This window comes from Amblyomma americanum, chromosome 7 (assembly GCF_052857255.1).
Source record: "Amblyomma americanum isolate KBUSLIRL-KWMA chromosome 7, ASM5285725v1, whole genome shotgun sequence".
In the NCBI taxonomy this organism is placed as follows: Eukaryota; Metazoa; Arthropoda; class Arachnida; order Ixodida; family Ixodidae; genus Amblyomma; species Amblyomma americanum.
Window position 1 is genome coordinate 10,487,104 of NC_135503.1, and position 16,667 is coordinate 10,503,770.

At 50.1% G+C, this 16,667-nt stretch overlaps 2 protein-coding genes across 2 annotated transcripts; both read left to right on the plus strand.

Annotated features, from left to right (window-relative positions):
- The first annotated feature begins 990 nt into the window (after positions 1 to 990).
- LOC144098437 (uncharacterized) lies at positions 991 to 4,188 on the plus strand. The gene is made up of 3 exons (XM_077631106.1): positions 991 to 1,171; positions 1,649 to 1,756; positions 2,171 to 4,188. The coding sequence occupies exons 1-3, from the start codon at positions 1,166 to 1,168 to the stop codon at positions 3,356 to 3,358; spliced, it is 1,302 nt and encodes a 433-aa protein (XP_077487232.1). The 5' UTR covers positions 991 to 1,165; the 3' UTR covers positions 3,359 to 4,188.
- Positions 4,189 to 13,698: 9,510 nt separating this feature from the next.
- On the plus strand, positions 13,699 to 16,261 carry LOC144096938 (uncharacterized). The gene is made up of 3 exons (XM_077629746.1): positions 13,699 to 13,716; positions 14,693 to 14,990; positions 16,081 to 16,261. Exons 1-2 carry the CDS (start codon positions 13,699 to 13,701, stop codon positions 14,984 to 14,986), a joined length of 312 nt encoding a protein of 103 aa, XP_077485872.1. The 3' UTR covers positions 14,987 to 14,990; positions 16,081 to 16,261.
- Positions 16,262 to 16,667: the final 406 nt, after the last annotated feature.

Here is a 16,667-nt window from a genome sequence, read left to right on the forward strand (position 1 = left end):
CTATAATGAGCAGTCTTTCGCGAACGCGCCATGTGGGGCTAGAAGTATAACGTACGGTTGTCGCCTCGTCTAATCATGATACCACGCCTGCCCCAACGGGTATTGCAAATACCACTCGCCCCTATCGTGGCTAATGCCTTCTGGAAATCTTTTTTCCGCACTACTGCACACGATGAGGTTAATTCGTCACGTACGTGTGGCTCAGCACGGTAACTTTCTAGTTAACTATCGTCATCAGCTACAACCAGTTTGAGTTCACCCGAGGCGAGATGCCGCTCCCAGCGATCGCTAGTTCCCGTGTCAAGGCGCCGGGCGCGGCAACCCCATCCTAACGAGCTTCCCGCCAGACCTCATCACTCCAGCTGAGCCTCCGAGGTTTGAGTTAAGCAGAGGCAATCCTTCCTGCGGTTGATTCTATTATCCCGCCTCTATACATCACTGCTGCCTCCTTTCCCCCTCGGAACACTCTGCGAAGCATCCTATTCGTCATCATGCAGGGATCATCGCAAAACTGCCTCCGCTCCCTTGCTCGTTTTCTTCCTGCTTTCGAGCGGGGCAATGAGCCATCGGCCTTATCGGCGCGCCGGTGCGACGACATCCGCGAAGGTGTAGTCATCCCAGCGGTGGACGCCGCACGAGGAAGGGCCGCTCCGCTGCACACTCAACGTCGAGCTGCGGGCCGTCCCCGCTCAGGCATCGGGCATTCGTGACGGGTAATGGGCGGGTACGTTGCCTAATGGAGCGCCCTCGCCGCGTCTGCCGCGGGTTCACGTCCTCCGGCGGGGCCTGTCCGGTTGTGACGGCGGCGGAGCAGCCTCCCCCTTCGGCCGCCGTTTGTTTTCGTGCCCGCCGGGGCAGCAGCGAAAGCCGAGCGGCGAGGAGGCAGGGAGGATGAACTTGAAACGGCGCTTCCTTCCCGAAGGAAGGCGAGGTGATGACGCTGTCCGGGCCGCTTACACGGGAGCGGGGCCGTCACGTGACAGCCCCGGTTGCTTCTTGTGTTACACACCGGGGCGTTGCTTTTATAAAGAGAAGTCGTTCCCCCTCCGGATGTCCATTTCTCGCTCGGGGGCTCAATGCGAGAGACCGTGGCGGATTCTTTGACACCTCACGACCAGGAGAAGGACGGTGCGCGCGCGTCGCGGTGGTCCCGGAGCTGAGAGCCATGCAGGTGAGGGACGCATGTTGTTGTTCGCTTCGCAGACAGCAAAACGTGTGGTTGTGTAAGCCTAAAAACAAATTCTCTCAGGATTGACATACTCGTAGGGAATTTATAAGTCGTCGAAGTTTCCCATTCGGCGTTTCAAAACATGAGTGTGTTGTCTCTAGATTCGTAGAATTTTTCAGCTATTCAGCAAACACCACCAGCGCGAGGCGACGACTTCCGGACGTGTGTTTTGCTATTGTTTGTATGAGAACAACGTACTTGTGTATGCCGTGGCCTCGCTCTCGTAGCTTCCTGAACACAGCCATGGAAAGTCGTCTCCGCGTGCATGTAATTACCCACCTACCCTTTATTATTACTACGTGGCTGCGCAGGCAACTGCTGTAGTCTTAAAGGGACTGCTTCCGGATGGGAGTCATTGATTCCCACAGCATAAGCAATACCTGTTTCGCATGACCTGATACCTGACCTTTTTGCTCGCAGCGTGTCCTTGTGCTGGCGACCGTGCTCGCGTTTGCGAGTGGCGGTGCTGTCAACCAGCAGAGGGTTGCGACGCGCACCGGCACGAGCACGCACTTCAAGACGCAGGACGTGAGTGCGTTCTTCACTGGTCTTCCCCAAGTCCTTCCGCTGAGCAAGACTCTTTGTCCAAATTACTAGCTTTATTGCTTTCTTTGTGATTAGTCGAACTTGCAAAGAACACTCTTGCTGAACATTGCTCATAGTGTATTTACAGCGTCAGCAAGATCCTGGGCTTTCATTAAGTATATGCGCCCTAAAGCATGGCGATGTTATTTGAACGTGTGCATTCAGAGCACGTTTTTTTTTAATTTAACAGCCAAATCCGTGCTTTTGCAGCGTGAAAAGCGTGCACTACGCTGGAATATAACAAAAACAAAAAAGTATCATATTCTTGCGTCCAGTTATACACGGGAGATAGCATTCATTTTTTAAAAATAATTTCTTGTGATGAGTAACAATTTCTTGCCTTTCTATTCATTACAGAGCAATGGAAACTACAGGTTTGGCTACGACGTTGTCCATTCATCGGGCAGCAGTTTTCACAAGGAGCAGAGCACCAACGGGGTCAAGGTGGGATCGTACGGACTGCGAGACATCGATGGCCGAGTGCGCGTTGTCAACTATGTGGCTGACGCGCAAGGATTTCGTGCCGACGTGCGAACAAACGAGCCAGGGGTCGCACCCATGAAGGACCCTGCCGGCGCCACCATAAGCCGCTCGCCCCCCGTCGGCCCTGTGCCGCCAGTAGCCTTCACCATAGACCACACGGGTGACAAGTCTGGTACCACTGAGGAAGAGCCTTGCGATTGTGACGACGAGACCGTCTCTCCCGTGACGGATCCCACTTCGCCAATTGTCGAAGTAAGCGGAACCCCAGAAGTTCCTCAGGTGTCTGTATCTACGTCGAGCGCGACACTCAGTGTTTCGACAGCAGCGCCTCCGTCGACGAGAGCTGAGCCTACCGAGACAGAAGGGAAGCCTGCCACTCGCGAGACCGAGCAGACCAGTCCCGTCGCCCAAACGGGAGGCGACGTTGCGCCGCCAGAAATACTCTCCGGCGGCGAGGATGTCACCACGAAGCCTCCGCCTCGCCGTCCCAAGCCCAGGCCTTCCGTCTTCCCGCCTGTGAGCACACCTGGGCCCTTGCCAGCGAGCTCAGCACCTCCGGCGGTCGATGCCAACGGCAGCGGGGAGTCTGTCCCTCCTGCTGCAAAGGTGCCCGGTGCCGGCAGTGTGACGCCTCCTAAGCGCACTGCGGTCCACCTGCCCAGATACCCGTTCTACGTAAGCGGAGCGGACGTACACATCATCGGACCCACTGGCTTCCACCCGATCACGATGCCTTCTTACCACCGGAGACCGGGAGGACTCCAGGTGGCCTTCCACGGTGGCTTCCCGTTCAGAGTGTCCTCCGCCGCGAGACCCTTTCTCCACCCAGCGTTCTCGCAACCGTTTGGGTCGTCGTACTTTCCTCGAGTGCCGCAGTTGTCGTACTCGCCACGCCAGCCTCTGTTCCCACCGGCCTTCTACGCGAACCCCGCGCTGGCGTCGGCCTTCTTCCACTCGGCGCACCTGGGCCACTCGCTGCCTTCGGCCGCCTTCCCGGGCTTCCCCTTCGGCCAGCCGTACCACGCGCCTTTCCTGCCGCCGGTCGTGACATTCCCGTTCTAGGGGCGCGAAGGCAATGTAGCACGTCCACAGCATGACCTCCCGCGAGTGCAATCGTTTCTCGCCACAGTCGAGGCTTCCCTAGAACCGCGCCGGAAAGAGCCATAGCGGACGTGCCGACACATTCCAGAAGGCGCGCCCTCGCTCCTGGCTCAGAAACCGCTTCCTGGCTCCGCTTTCGTCGAGGAAAGTTACCGCCACGAAACGCAGTGCCATTTTCCTGGCGGCTTTGGCCATTCAGCCTCTCTAAGGCGAGGCTCTTGCGCTTCGGATCACGTGATCTTTCTGACAACGAGCTTCGCACGGCTTCTTAACGACGTCAGCGGGGACTTATTGTGGTGAAAAATGGTAGCAGCCATTACTTATTGTTTGGTTGAGAGCTCAATCAGACACGGATGCTATTGGTGTTAGCCTAACCCTTCCGTTTTTTTTTTCGCCTGACACTGAAGGGGACAAAGGACTTGAGTTGGAAGAATGACTGTACATACTCTTCATGAACACGTCATATTCTCATTATACTTCTTTCTTCGGGCGCAAGAGTTCATCGAAGCAGGTGCGCCTGTCTTTGCCACATGTTTTAGATCTCCACTGTACGCATTTGGCTCTGCAATCTCAGTGCAACTGTACATTGTGCGCGGTAAATTTGCTCAATGGCGGACCGCTCCAATGTTCCTCGTAATGGCTGGTGAAGTTCCTCTTTCTTGGTGCCAACGCGGCTACGCCACAAGCTGCAACAATAAAGTTCATTACACATACTCATAGTCTGCAGGCTCGTTTTTTTTCCTTTTTATCACAATAATATGTGCTGAAATACATACTCTTTTTTAACTTAAGATGCATTCTTCTGCTTGCAAGTTCAGACACGCACAAGTGCAGAGAGGCATATTTATACATATTTCATGCATGCGACAAACCAACCGAACACACAAAAGCTATCACACACGAAGAGAACAAACGCGGAGATATAGAAGGACGTGCGAGGGATGCTACGAATGCTCTTTCGAAGGCAACAGAGAACGCATCACAAAGAAAGACATACTGCCTGCTCGTTCCTGAAAGGTCAAGATCCTGCAACGTTTTCGAGTAGTGTCTCTGTGGTCTTCTCGTGAGGCAACTGCAAGTCTGCGGTCCTTTTAGAGTGAGAGCTCTACTCCTCGGGGTACAACTTCTGATTTCGATGTGGATGAGACAATAACCTTCAATGCCTCACAAGGTCAAACAGAACTTGACTGCGTGGTTGTATGACCGAAGCTATGGTGTACGACCATTTTATCACATGACTGACCATTGGCTACCTGACCTTGACATTTGATTTGAGACAGTGAAAACCATGCTTAACATCACTCGTATAACCAGGTTCAGGCCACCTTGAACCCCCAGTCATTTTTTCTTTGTGCTATTGGAGCGCATGACGCCTGCCCCGCAAAAACTGGCTGGCACGGCACCTGTTTCGCCACTCGGTCGGAGGCGATCGTAGCAAGGATTCCAGCCAGTGTTTTCCACTGCGCTGAGCTGCTCGTGCTCGAAAACAGGCGGCCGTATCGGCTCCGCTTGCAAGCTCCGTGCACCGCGTTTGCAGAAACGGTCGTCATCGTTTGCCGTCTGAACTTGAGGCGCCCGGGACTAGTAGAAATGTTTTCACCTGCTGTCTCCTGAGGGACGCCCGAGCCCTCAGGCGCCCGCTCTAAAGTGGTGCTTAACGATGGCGCCTTTTCAAACGGCGGAACGACGCGTGCCCGTAAGTGTGGAAGCCAGGATAGCTTTTATCCTTTTTGGCGGTTATCTGCGTGTCTCACCATTCCCGTTCGCCTTTGACCGACGTCAATCGCGGTTTACCCGCGTAGGCGCATCACTCAACGCGATGGTGCGGGCGACGGCGTGTCGGAGGCAAGGCAGAAGTCTTTCGACGGCGAGAGAGGGCTCAGGCACACTTAAAGGGATCTGGTATATGTTTTTGATTTGCTTCGTGTTATTGGCTGGACCCTGGGTTAGAGGCTGTGCCCCTTCCCCTCCCACCATGGGTCGGTGGCCACCTCGCATGCCATTTTTTATTGTTGAACTGATGTCCCGGGCAGGCCACTGAAAATGAACGCCAAAATTCTGTGGAATGAAGGTTTTGAAATCGCCATTAAAATGATGAAATGGCAGCCAACTGAGCCCAGTCCAGTCTATAACGCGGCTTTGCATATAAGCTGTTCCCAAATGTATAGGTTGATGAGCAAAGTACCGCAAGGTTCTTTTTTTCTACTTCATTTCTGCTACTCACAGTTTTACTCTCTGTATATATATGTGGAGAATAAATCCTCTGTTGTCATCGTCTACCAGTATGCCTCGTGGTCATCCTCATCTACGCCGAACCACACGTTTGGAAGGGTTTGGAAACCTTCTGAAGGAAACGAAAATCTGAATTCAACTGATATTGTGCACTCCAAGGCGGGCGGATAAAATTTGTCTCTCGTACGGTGTCTTTTATACCGGGTGTTTCACCTAAGGTGGTATCGTGATTGTAAAAAATTCTTTTTTAGTCCCGGGTTGGAACCCGGCTACGGCGGCCGCGTTTCAATGAGGGCGAAACGCCAAGGCGCCCGTGTGCTGTACGTTGTCAGTGCACGTTAAAGATCCCCAGGTGATCGAAATTATTCTTGAGCCCTCAACTACGGCACCTCTTTCTTCCTGTATTCTCTCACTCCCTCCTTTATCCCTTCCTTTACGGCGCGGTTCAGGTGTCCACCCTGATGTGATACAGATAAAGCGCCATTTCCTGTCATGTGGACGTAAAAGAATTGCAGCGCATGGCTTAGCTCGGCTATGCCAGGTTATGCGTAGCGTGAGCTACGCTGAGCCGCTAAGCATCAATTGCTGCTGAGCAGCAATTTCGCTCTCCTTCTCCATGGCTATGCCACACTGTCAAACGCCTCGCTATATGTATACCTCTGCGCATGCGTACAAAATGAGAGGCGCTATCAAGCGGCTCCGGCGCAGCGTCAGACTTGGCTACTGCGCAACGGAGGCGCAGAGCTGGGCGCGCGGCGGCGCCAGTGCGTCTGCCGCTATGGCCGGTGAGGCGCGCGGCGGCGGCGGCTCCGGCGCACCAGCTGTGCGCCGTGTGACGTCACTGCTCCTCGCGCATGCGCAGCACGGCTCTCCAGGAGCTACGAGAAACTGCTTAACCTCGGCGAGTGTAGCTCACGCTACAAAAATGTGGCTCCACTATTTTGGGGCGTGCTGGAGGATGGGTTACATGCACGGAAACGCACTCTTAAGGCACAGTTTTATTTTCAGTGTAGGCATATTTTCGCTTCTGTGGCGCTTACTTTGTCACATTCGTATCCTGCATTGCCTCTTAGTTTTGTTAGCCTCAAATTAACACCGATTCTGCATCCCGCTTGTTCGAACTCAGCCCAACAAGAAGGCAGTTGTGAGTCTGACGTACCAATTCTCCCAACTGCATTGCTGCACTGCAGTAAAGCCACCTTGCCAAAGAACATTTATGTTTTGTGGTGAAGTCTATCTTGTCAGACTCACAACTATCAACAAAAATACTTCGCTGCTCAAAGTACAGTGAAAATAATGTGCAAAAATCTGATTTGGCTTGTCATGCGGACAGCCATTTGAGGACCTCACAGTCATGATTAAATCCGCGAGTGATGGCATTTTGAAACGAATCAAACTATGGGTCTTCGAAGCTGATCTTGCTCTTATCCGAGCATAACCAAGTAGTATTGCTAACTCGAGCTCAAGACTTTCTGGTTAGTTAGAAGAAACTTGTCTGGACTGTTATCCAGGCTCGACCGGGGGCGCACAGGTAATGAGTTTCTGGTAGACAGCGTGTTTGTTTCAGGAATACTACACACACTGTACGCTGGACGCTATACAGCACGCTTTATTGCGTTGCCTCAATGCAGTATACTATATGCTGTCCCTGGTACCCAAAACAATGAACAGATTAATGCGATATCATTAGAGGTTCCGTTCACGAGAAAAATCGTCGTCCGCCGGTCCGTGTCACGAAAAAGCAGGCGGCCCACCTGCCACGACGGGCAGGTAACTATGAAATTAATTCAAATAAATTCAATGCAGTTGTCATGCGCTCGTGACTGATGAACCCAGCCGAACGAAGAACGCTGCTTTAGAAGCACGTACATACCCAACATCGCGCGCGAAAGCGATTTATGATTTTCTCTGCTTTTCACCGCAGACGTTGCATGAGCGTGGTTTCGTATTCTGCCCTCAGGCCGCTAGCGTGCCATCGGAACCCAGCTGCCGCTGCCTCCTGGTGTCGAACTCGTAATCTTGTGCTTGGTACCCATGTCACTGTATGACGCGGCGGCTACAATCAGCAGACGACTTCCCATAGCTGCGACACGGCTGTTGGTACTTGAGAGTGGCGTTCTAAACGTCCTACCACATGCTGTCAATGACATGCCGGCCTGAGGTCGTATACTGCACCACTGCCGCGCAAACAGCTGCGCCAACTGCAAACAGCTGGCCAGTACTAGTACTAGTACTAGTGCTACTAGTAGCTAGTACTAGTGCACGGGTGGCCCTGGCCCTCGACGCTCCCTGTTTCTGTCGCCACCGAGCAGCGATAGCGCACCCATCACACACACAGTCTTCGTGTGCGCCCACTGCAGGCATGAATTGCACGCACAATCAGAGTGATATCATAATGATGCCATTTCGCTGTAGTGTATGCTTGGACGTTATGTTGTATGCAATAGGCTGTGTCTGACCGTTCGCATTTGTCAAGGAAGGCCGTCTTGTGCGTTGCACACATTTACCGAATCACGTTTCACCTTCATTGTGTGAGAAGAGATGTAATGTCCAGTGACTGGTACGTGTCACAGTGTTGTTTAGACAGCATGCAGCTCTACAATGGCTATTCTTACCACAAAAATTAATTTTCCATAAAAGTTGTACATTCCTCGTGTATATTCCGGGTTGGCGTATACGAGCCTTACAACATGTCGAAAGAAAAACTGGTAATGGCGCAAGAAACGGGGACACATAAGGCACACAAAAGACAGGACTGACGCCAACTCAGACTTGAGTATCTTGCAGACGCGCCTGACGTGCCCCCAAGATGGCTGCAGAACACCGAATAATGACTGAACCTCCAAAGGAACTATTTTCCGTTTCAAGCAGTAGGAGACCACTCGAGACTGGCACGTTGAGACGGCAATCAGGTTGAGACACGTAATGGCAGGTTCGGTGCGGAAGCTTCGAAAGAGGAAAGGGCCCATTGTAGGAGAAATATGGTCAAGTAAAACTTTAGTTTGGGCGAGTTGGTTCATGTTGAAAGAAAAACTGGTAATGGCGCAAGAAACGGGGACACAGAAGGCACACAAAAGACGGGACTGACGCCAACTCAGACTTGAGTATCTTGCAGACGCGCCTGACGTGCCCCCAAGATGGCTGCAGAACACCGAATAATGACTGAACCTCCAAAGGAACTATTTTCCGTTTCAAGCAGTAGGAGACCACTTGAGACTGGCACGTTGAGACGGCAATCAGGTTGAGACACGTAATGGCAGGTTCGGTGCGGAAGCTTCGACTCGCCCAAACCAACTCGCCCAAACTAGAGTTTTACTTGACCATATTTCTCCTACAATGGGCCCTTTCCTCTTTCGAAGCTTCCGCACCGAACCTGCCATTACGTGTCTCAACCTGATTGCCGTCTCAACGTGCCAGTCTCAAGTGGTCTCCTACTGCTTGAAACGGAAAATAGTTCCTTTGGAGGTTCAGTCATTATTCGGTGTTCTGCAGCCATCTTGGGGGCACGTCAGGCGCGTCTGCAAGATACTCAAGTCTGAGTTGGCGTCAGTCCCGTCTTTTGTGTGCCTTCTGTGTCCCCGTTTCTTGCGCCATTGCCAGTTTTTCTTTCAACATGAACCAACTCGCCCAAACTAGAGTTTTACTTACAACATGTCAACGTGTTTTTTATTAATAACGTCACGCAATGGTTACATGACCAAGAGCGTTGCAGATTGCTTTGCCGTTTACCGCTATCTGCTGTCGACAAGTCCTTGCTCACAACTAGATTGACCATTGCTACCGCGTATATAGTTCCTGAGGACATCGAAACAGTCGAAACGTCGAAACAGTTTCAATGTGTGTTGCGAAAAAAAAAAGAAACTAGATTTTTCATGCTCCCTGAACAAGACCACATTATCCTGTGTCGCTTCGCATCACTATCTAGTAGTTCTAATCTCCTTTGACCTTACCTGGACAGCGCATGTGATAAAGGAAACTACCACAGCGATGCAGAAATTGTTCTTTATCAAGAGAGCTTTGAGACAAGCGACAACTGAGACCAAACGCCTTGCCTACGTCGCACTTATCAGACCTACCATAGAATATTCAAATGTTATATGGTTCCCGCACACAAAAGACGATATCTACACACTGGAAGTGGTCCAAAGAAAAGCTGTATGTTTTTTATTTAAGCGCTACAATCATTTTGATTCAGCCACATAACTTTTACGGCGCGCATGTCTTCATACTCTGACAAGTAGAGCGAAGCGGCAGCGTATGAAATTTTCTTTATTTACTTCTTCACAACTCATTACAGCTAGAATTTTCAGACTTTTTAGACATGAGACACACGCGCCAAACTAGACACATACACTCAAATATGATTTCCAGTGAAACAGCGCAACGGCACAAGGCCAGAGGACAAGAAAGGACGATACACAGCGCTGACTAACAACAGAATGTTTTATTCAGTGAGCCATGCTTATAAAGGCGCTAGGAACACTGAAAAAACAGAAAAACAGACAAAAAAACACACACAGAACCGTGACAGATATTCCTCCAACCAGGCACGTATATGATAACACAAGGCTAACACGTGTGCAAATATTCATGTTCTTTCTGCAAGATAGCGACAGAAGGGGTGCTTACGCACCTCTGACCCATCTTCAAGATCTCAGACGCTTCGATAAGTTCTCTAGTCAGCTGATCTTTGTGTCTATCAACAATTCTGCTTTTGTCATACAGAGGCTGGCAGGAACAATCACGACAGTGAACACCAATGTGGCGGGCAGCGTTTTTGACATCATTTTTGTGCTCCCTCAGCCTATCGTTCAAACAACGACCAGTTTGTCCAACATATGCACCACCACAACTCAAAGGGATCGAATAAACCAGATTCTCTGCGCACTTCACAAATTTTACCTCATGCTTTTTTGTGCAGATGGGTTCACCTTCATTTGACTTTTTGGGGCCATTTACACGCGCGCACAGACTTCTCAATTTCACAGGAGCTGAAAAGACAACATCTACTCCGGCTCTCTTACCAATTCTTTTCAAATTATGCGATACAACATGAATGTAGGGTATCACAGACACATTTTTTCTACTGGTACTATGGTCGACAGCGGCAGAAAGTTTTAACTTTTTCAGCATCCCCTCCGCTACAGCTGCTAAGACGTTGAGGGGGTATCCTGCAGTAACGAGCCTCTGAACCTGATAATAAAAACTTTTGGCAGTCCTGTGGGTGCAAGATTTTTTCATGACGTTACTGAAGCAAGACGCTATAATGCCCCTTTTTACGAGCTTCGAATGAGAGGAACTGTACTTGACCCTGTACTTCACTGTTGCACATATGTGCTGGTCTTTTGAACCTAGGAGCAAAAAGCCGTTGCTTCCGTACAGTTCCTCTCATTCGAAGCTCGTAAAAAGGGGCATTATAGCGTCTTGCTTCAGTAACGTCATGAAAAAATCTTGCACCCACAGGACTGCCAAAAGTTTTTATTATCAGGTTCAGAGGCTCGTTACTGCAGGATACCCCCTCAACGTCTTAGCAGCTGTAGCGGAGGGGATGCTGAAAAAGTTAAAACTTTCTGCCGCTGTCGACCATAGTACCAGTAGAAAAAATGTGTCTGTGATACCCTACATTCATGTTGTATCGCATAATTTGAAAAGAATTGGTAAGAGAGCCGGAGTAGATGTTGTCTTTTCAGCTCCTGTGAAATTGAGAAGTCTGTGCGCGCGTGTAAATGGCCCCAAAAAGTCAAATGAAGGTGAACCCATCTGCACAAAAAAGCATGAGGTAAAATTTGTGAAGTGCGCAGAGAATCTGGTTTATTCGATCCCTTTGAGTTGTGGTGGTGCATATGTTGGACAAACTGGTCGTTGTTTGAACGATAGGCTGAGGGAGCACAAAAATGATGTCAAAAACGCTGCCCGCCACATTGGTGTTCACTGTCGTGATTGTTCCTGCCAGCCTCTGTATGACAAAAGCAGAATTGTTGATAGACACAAAGATCAGCTGACTAGAGAACTTATCGAAGCGTCTGAGATCTTGAAGATGGGTCAGAGGTGCGTAAGCACCCCTTCTGTCGCTATCTTGCAGAAAGAACATGAATATTTGCACACGTGTTAGCCTTGTGTTATCATATACGTGCCTGGTTGGAGGAATATCTGTCACGGTTCTGTGTGTGTTTTTTTGTCTGTTTTTCTGTTTTTTCAGTGTTCCTAGCGCCTTTATAAGCATGGCTCACTGAATAAAACATTCTGTTGTTAGTCAGCGCTGTGTATCGTCCTTTCTTGTCCTCTGGCCTTGTGCCGTTGCGCTGTTTCACTGGAAATCATGTCAGACCAACGTGCCCATCAGTTATTGTTGTACACTCAAATATGATACGGGGAATTTTTTGCAATAATAACTCGTTCTGGTATTCTTATTTTGTGCAGTCCGTACGCGAATGGAACGCTTTGCAACCATGTATTACCGCGCAGCCAACATTGGACAAATTTATTGTGCTCGCTGAAAAGGCAGTTCTTTCTTATGCACATTGTTGACCCTGTTTCCTCATGAGTGTTTTCTGTTATTTTATTCATTTTTCTACCCACCCCTGTAATGAACCCTTCGGGGACTGCAGTACTGAAAATAAATAAATAAATAAATAAATAAATAAATAAATAAATAAATAAACAAATAAATAAATAAATAAATAAATAAATAAATAAATAAATAAATAAATAAATAAATAAATAAATAAATAAATAAATAAACATGGCGGTTTTAGCCCTGTAGCATCACGTGTTCTTATCGGAAGCTTGATCAGAAGTAGACGTGCAACGTTGTTATTAGCTACGGATCATGGATATCTTTCTCGGTGCATTGTAGCTATATATACTAAAAGCTTGTTTTTACCTTTCGTAAATTGTTTGTGAAAGCAAACAGAGACCACTATTTTCGCGCTTGCTTTATTTTCCGTCTCCTTTCAATTTCATGATTACCCGCTCCAGAAAACCATGAAGCGGGCCTCGTTAGTTTCTGATCAAACTTAGTTTCCTTTCAATTAACCAGACTATTTATTTGAAAAATTTCTACCGACATATCATATTTTTTGCGGCAGGACAAATCTTTAGCGCTTAAGGTAATCGCGGATTTCATACTATCCAACAATCCGGGCTTTTCCTTGGCCTTTCTATTGTTTTCATCATCACCATAACCACCGTATTCCGAGTTAAACCTACTGCACGACACGGGCCTTTACCGTTGACCCCCCCCCCCCCCCCCCCCGTTACTCCTGCTTTTCGACGGCCCCGACGACGTTGTTCTATCAAATTTCCGAAGAATCGATCCTCACTGCACCTGACTCTCGGCCACTTTCGAGCAGGCTTTCTTTAAATCGCCAGATGCAATGACTCTCATCTAATCACATAACCAGTTGCAGAGGTCCTCACAGTACCGAATACAATGCGTAACTCCTTCCGTCTGCGGCGTGCGGCCGTTAATACGGAAACAAAAGATTTCCAGCTTTGCAAGCGGAAAAAGTGGCCGAGCTTTCCAATTCCATGGCATGCAGAATAGACCGGTGTTCGTTTGCGACGTGATCGGATCGACTCGCGCATAGGGGCAGTCCAGAGGCACCGTGTGTCGCCAGTATCCAGGAAACGAAGGGATCGCTCTTCTTTGCAGTGAAGCGTAACTGCTCTCCAACTGGCCCATTACTGCCGCTCTCTTCGGGGCCGCACACCGGAGAGTACAAGCGAAAACCGACAAAAATGAAAAGAACGAGGAGACGGCTTGCTCTCGAAGCGTTGAAAATGGAGCCTTTGTTTTCCTTTCTCCTGCCTTTCGCGGACACATGGCTCCAAGCAGGAAACAGGGGCTCGAAAAGTGACAAATCCTTAATGAGCCCGGTGCCCAGGACCCGCCGGGTCCGTGGCTTAAGCAGGAAAGGAGCATAAGAGGACAAAGGAAAAAAAATGGGGTCTGTAAAGAGTGTCCGCCTCCCACTCCTGGTACGCTGAGGACGACTATATATACGAGAGGTGTCCCAGGGTATAGGCAGTGAGCAGAAGAACCAACTGGGGCATTCGTAGAGTTCGTCATGGCATTGCTTTGGAAGGTAAGGACGTTTCTCGTACAGCTGCATAGCACAGTGCAGTTAAAAGCCTGCCCGATAAAGGGGATCATAATAAGAGAAGGTTCTTCAAAACGAAGCGCCGAGTAGTGTGCGCTGGGAGCGATCTATTCCCGCAGAATACTTGAAGTAGGCAGCTCATTTCTATGAAATGATCCAACTGGGAGACTTAGCTGCAACATCGCCTGATTTATTGCGGGCAAGGGTGGCAGCGTCGCGGGGACGCAGGAGGCATACATCAACAGATGTATTCAGATGTTCTTGGGTGTCCGTCAGAAAGATCAACACCAGTGGAAGGTCATCACCGTTCGTTACCAGTTATGTGTGGAACTCCTCATTATGAGGTCTCCATATGCAAAGATAGAACAGTTGCAAAACGTTCATAATACTGCAGGGTAGGTGGCAACAGGCTGTATAGTCAGCTCTTCCAAAGCCACCTCCTCATAACTGAAGCACTTCAGCCATTCCCCAGTTCAGCGTCCTTATCTCTGTCCCCACTTTTTGTGTGTGCGTGCGGAAATTACGCTGCATCCCATCACCGCCTTATAGCAAGCGCAAGCTTTGTGTAGACCTTACACAAACGCATGCGCAAGGACCGTGCCTGGAGGCACGAACTCATTGGTGTCGCGCTAAAAGCGCAGTTATGACGAACACTCAGAAAAAAGCAACGCTTAAGACGAACCATTGGCTTCTGCACTTCGCCACTTACGCTGCTTCTCTGAATATGCATTACGAACTGCCAACTATGGGTCCTACCAATGCTCAAACCAGAACTTTGGTAGAACCCATCGTGATGTACTTGGCGCAAAGCTATGATACTTGCTCGTAATACAGTCTCTCTATCGCTACTGTCGTGCATACCGGCAGTCATTTGTTCCTATGAATTAGGATCCTGACTCCTACTTTCATCGTCCACTGCGGACGCGTAAGCCCCATGCCTGTGACGTGCTCTCGCGTGCAGGTGGCAGTGCTGATGCACGTCGCATTGGTGGTGGTGTGGGCCCAAGACGGCGGCGACTTCGACGGCGGAAGCTTCGGCGGCTTCGACGGCGGGGACGGCGGAGGCTTCGGCGGAGGGTTCGGGGGTGGTGACGACGGCGGCAGCTTCGTGGGCGGCGGCGGCGGTGACGGAGGCTTCGACGGAGGCTTCGATGGCACGGCCGTGCAACCCGTGTACGCGGCGCCGCCCGAGTCCATCACGGGCCCCGCCGTGGTGCTGACCAGGAGGAGGCGCGCCGCCGCCTCCGGTGTGTAACGCTGTAAGAACCATCAGTACGTATACCTGGGTCGGTTTCAATGTCGCGGAAACTGGGCTACTTATAAATGCTTTAAAAATGTGCGGGTAGAATGCTCGAACGAGGTCACTGCACAGACCACAGTCAAACACCGGCTGATCGGGGCACGGCCACAAGTAGACGAACAGGTGATTGAAGTGGCCTTGGAGAAAGTTGCAATGGCGTACGCGTGTTCACAGAACCCGTTTATTTGTGCAAGTCTGAAGTTTCAGAAGTACTTGGGCCTGCCTGGTCAGGGAGCGCAGCGTGTGTGTGCCAGATGCCTCTGCTCACTTAAGAATCCTCCACGCGTGCTAGTATGACTCCGTACGCGCTTAAGTGAGGTTACCTGAAAGGCAGAAAGTGTGTACAACATGCAGCCGCAGCCTATGCTTATGCACAGGGAAGGGAACGTTTTCTGATCTAACGCGAATAACTGTCCCGCGGGTCAGTTGCGCGCCCCTAAACATACGAGAACTGGGAAACTCAAGAGTGCTAAGAAATGGCAAGGGGTCTCTTCGGTGGAGGCTAGTTATGTTGACAAAGAAAGCTATTTCGGTTGACTCAGTGCATTTTTCTTTATTGATTAGACGAGGTGGAAGAAATCTCTGCCTAATGCATAGCTGAAAGGTTTGCATTCTTTCGAACCAGCATAACGCTCTGGAAGCTACGAACACACAATGGATCGAATGTCTCACAGCAGGTGCCGGCCCGTGTAAAGGCAGTAAGATTCTTTGTGATGGCTCAGCGCCTATGAGGTTGTGTTGCTGAGCACGAGGTGAAAGGTTCGAACCCGGCCTTGTGCAGCAGAATTTCGATAAACAGGAAATACAAAAACCGCAGGCTGTTAGGATTTCAGTACACTTCCCACTGGGCGGTCAAAATTACCCGGAAGCCTTCCACTAAGGCGTGCCTCGCAGCCGTTGCTTGAGACGTATAAATCGATTAAAAATAAAATGGATTAATTTCGCCTCGGTTGTCGCTAATCGCCCAGAGAAGCCACTGCCCCTTGACTACATTCGGCCCGCAGAATTGCCTTTTCGTGTGTTTCAGCGTCGTTCTTCGCTCGTTCTAGGGCCCGTGCTGGCGGCGCCCGTGGTAGCCGAGTCCCATCGGCGAGTCAGGAGGGGCGGCTACGGAGTGGTGGGTCCTGTGCACACCTACGTGAGGACCGACTACGATGGTAATTTCAAGTGGGGCGCCAGGCACCACGTCGGCAAGTCGTACGGCGGAGGCCACGGCGGAGGCTACGGACACTACTGAGCAGCCCGCCCCGAAACCGTTCCCTCAACGCAGAACCTCATCCCCCCATTTCCACTGCCTTCTGCACCTGCAGCTCTCTGGTACTACATACACGCTATCTCAACTCTGATCTGGTCTCTTTCATTAAGCAGATGGCCGGCACTTGTAATTTTAGGTAACTCAAAGTTACCTTGCCTGGAAAAAACATCCATGTCGACCTTTTAAATTAGATTTAAGATAGTTTTATTCTCGATGGAAGAAACGCAGGCTCTCTGGGAAACCTCCTAGAGAGCTTTGCGTCTGGTTTCATGCTGGTCTCCTTCAGAAAAACGAGCTACATCTACGCAGCTCGTACCAGATATGCCTGCGTTGTAAGCACCTATGTGATCAAACTCTTTGATGGGGAAATCTTGCTTGTCA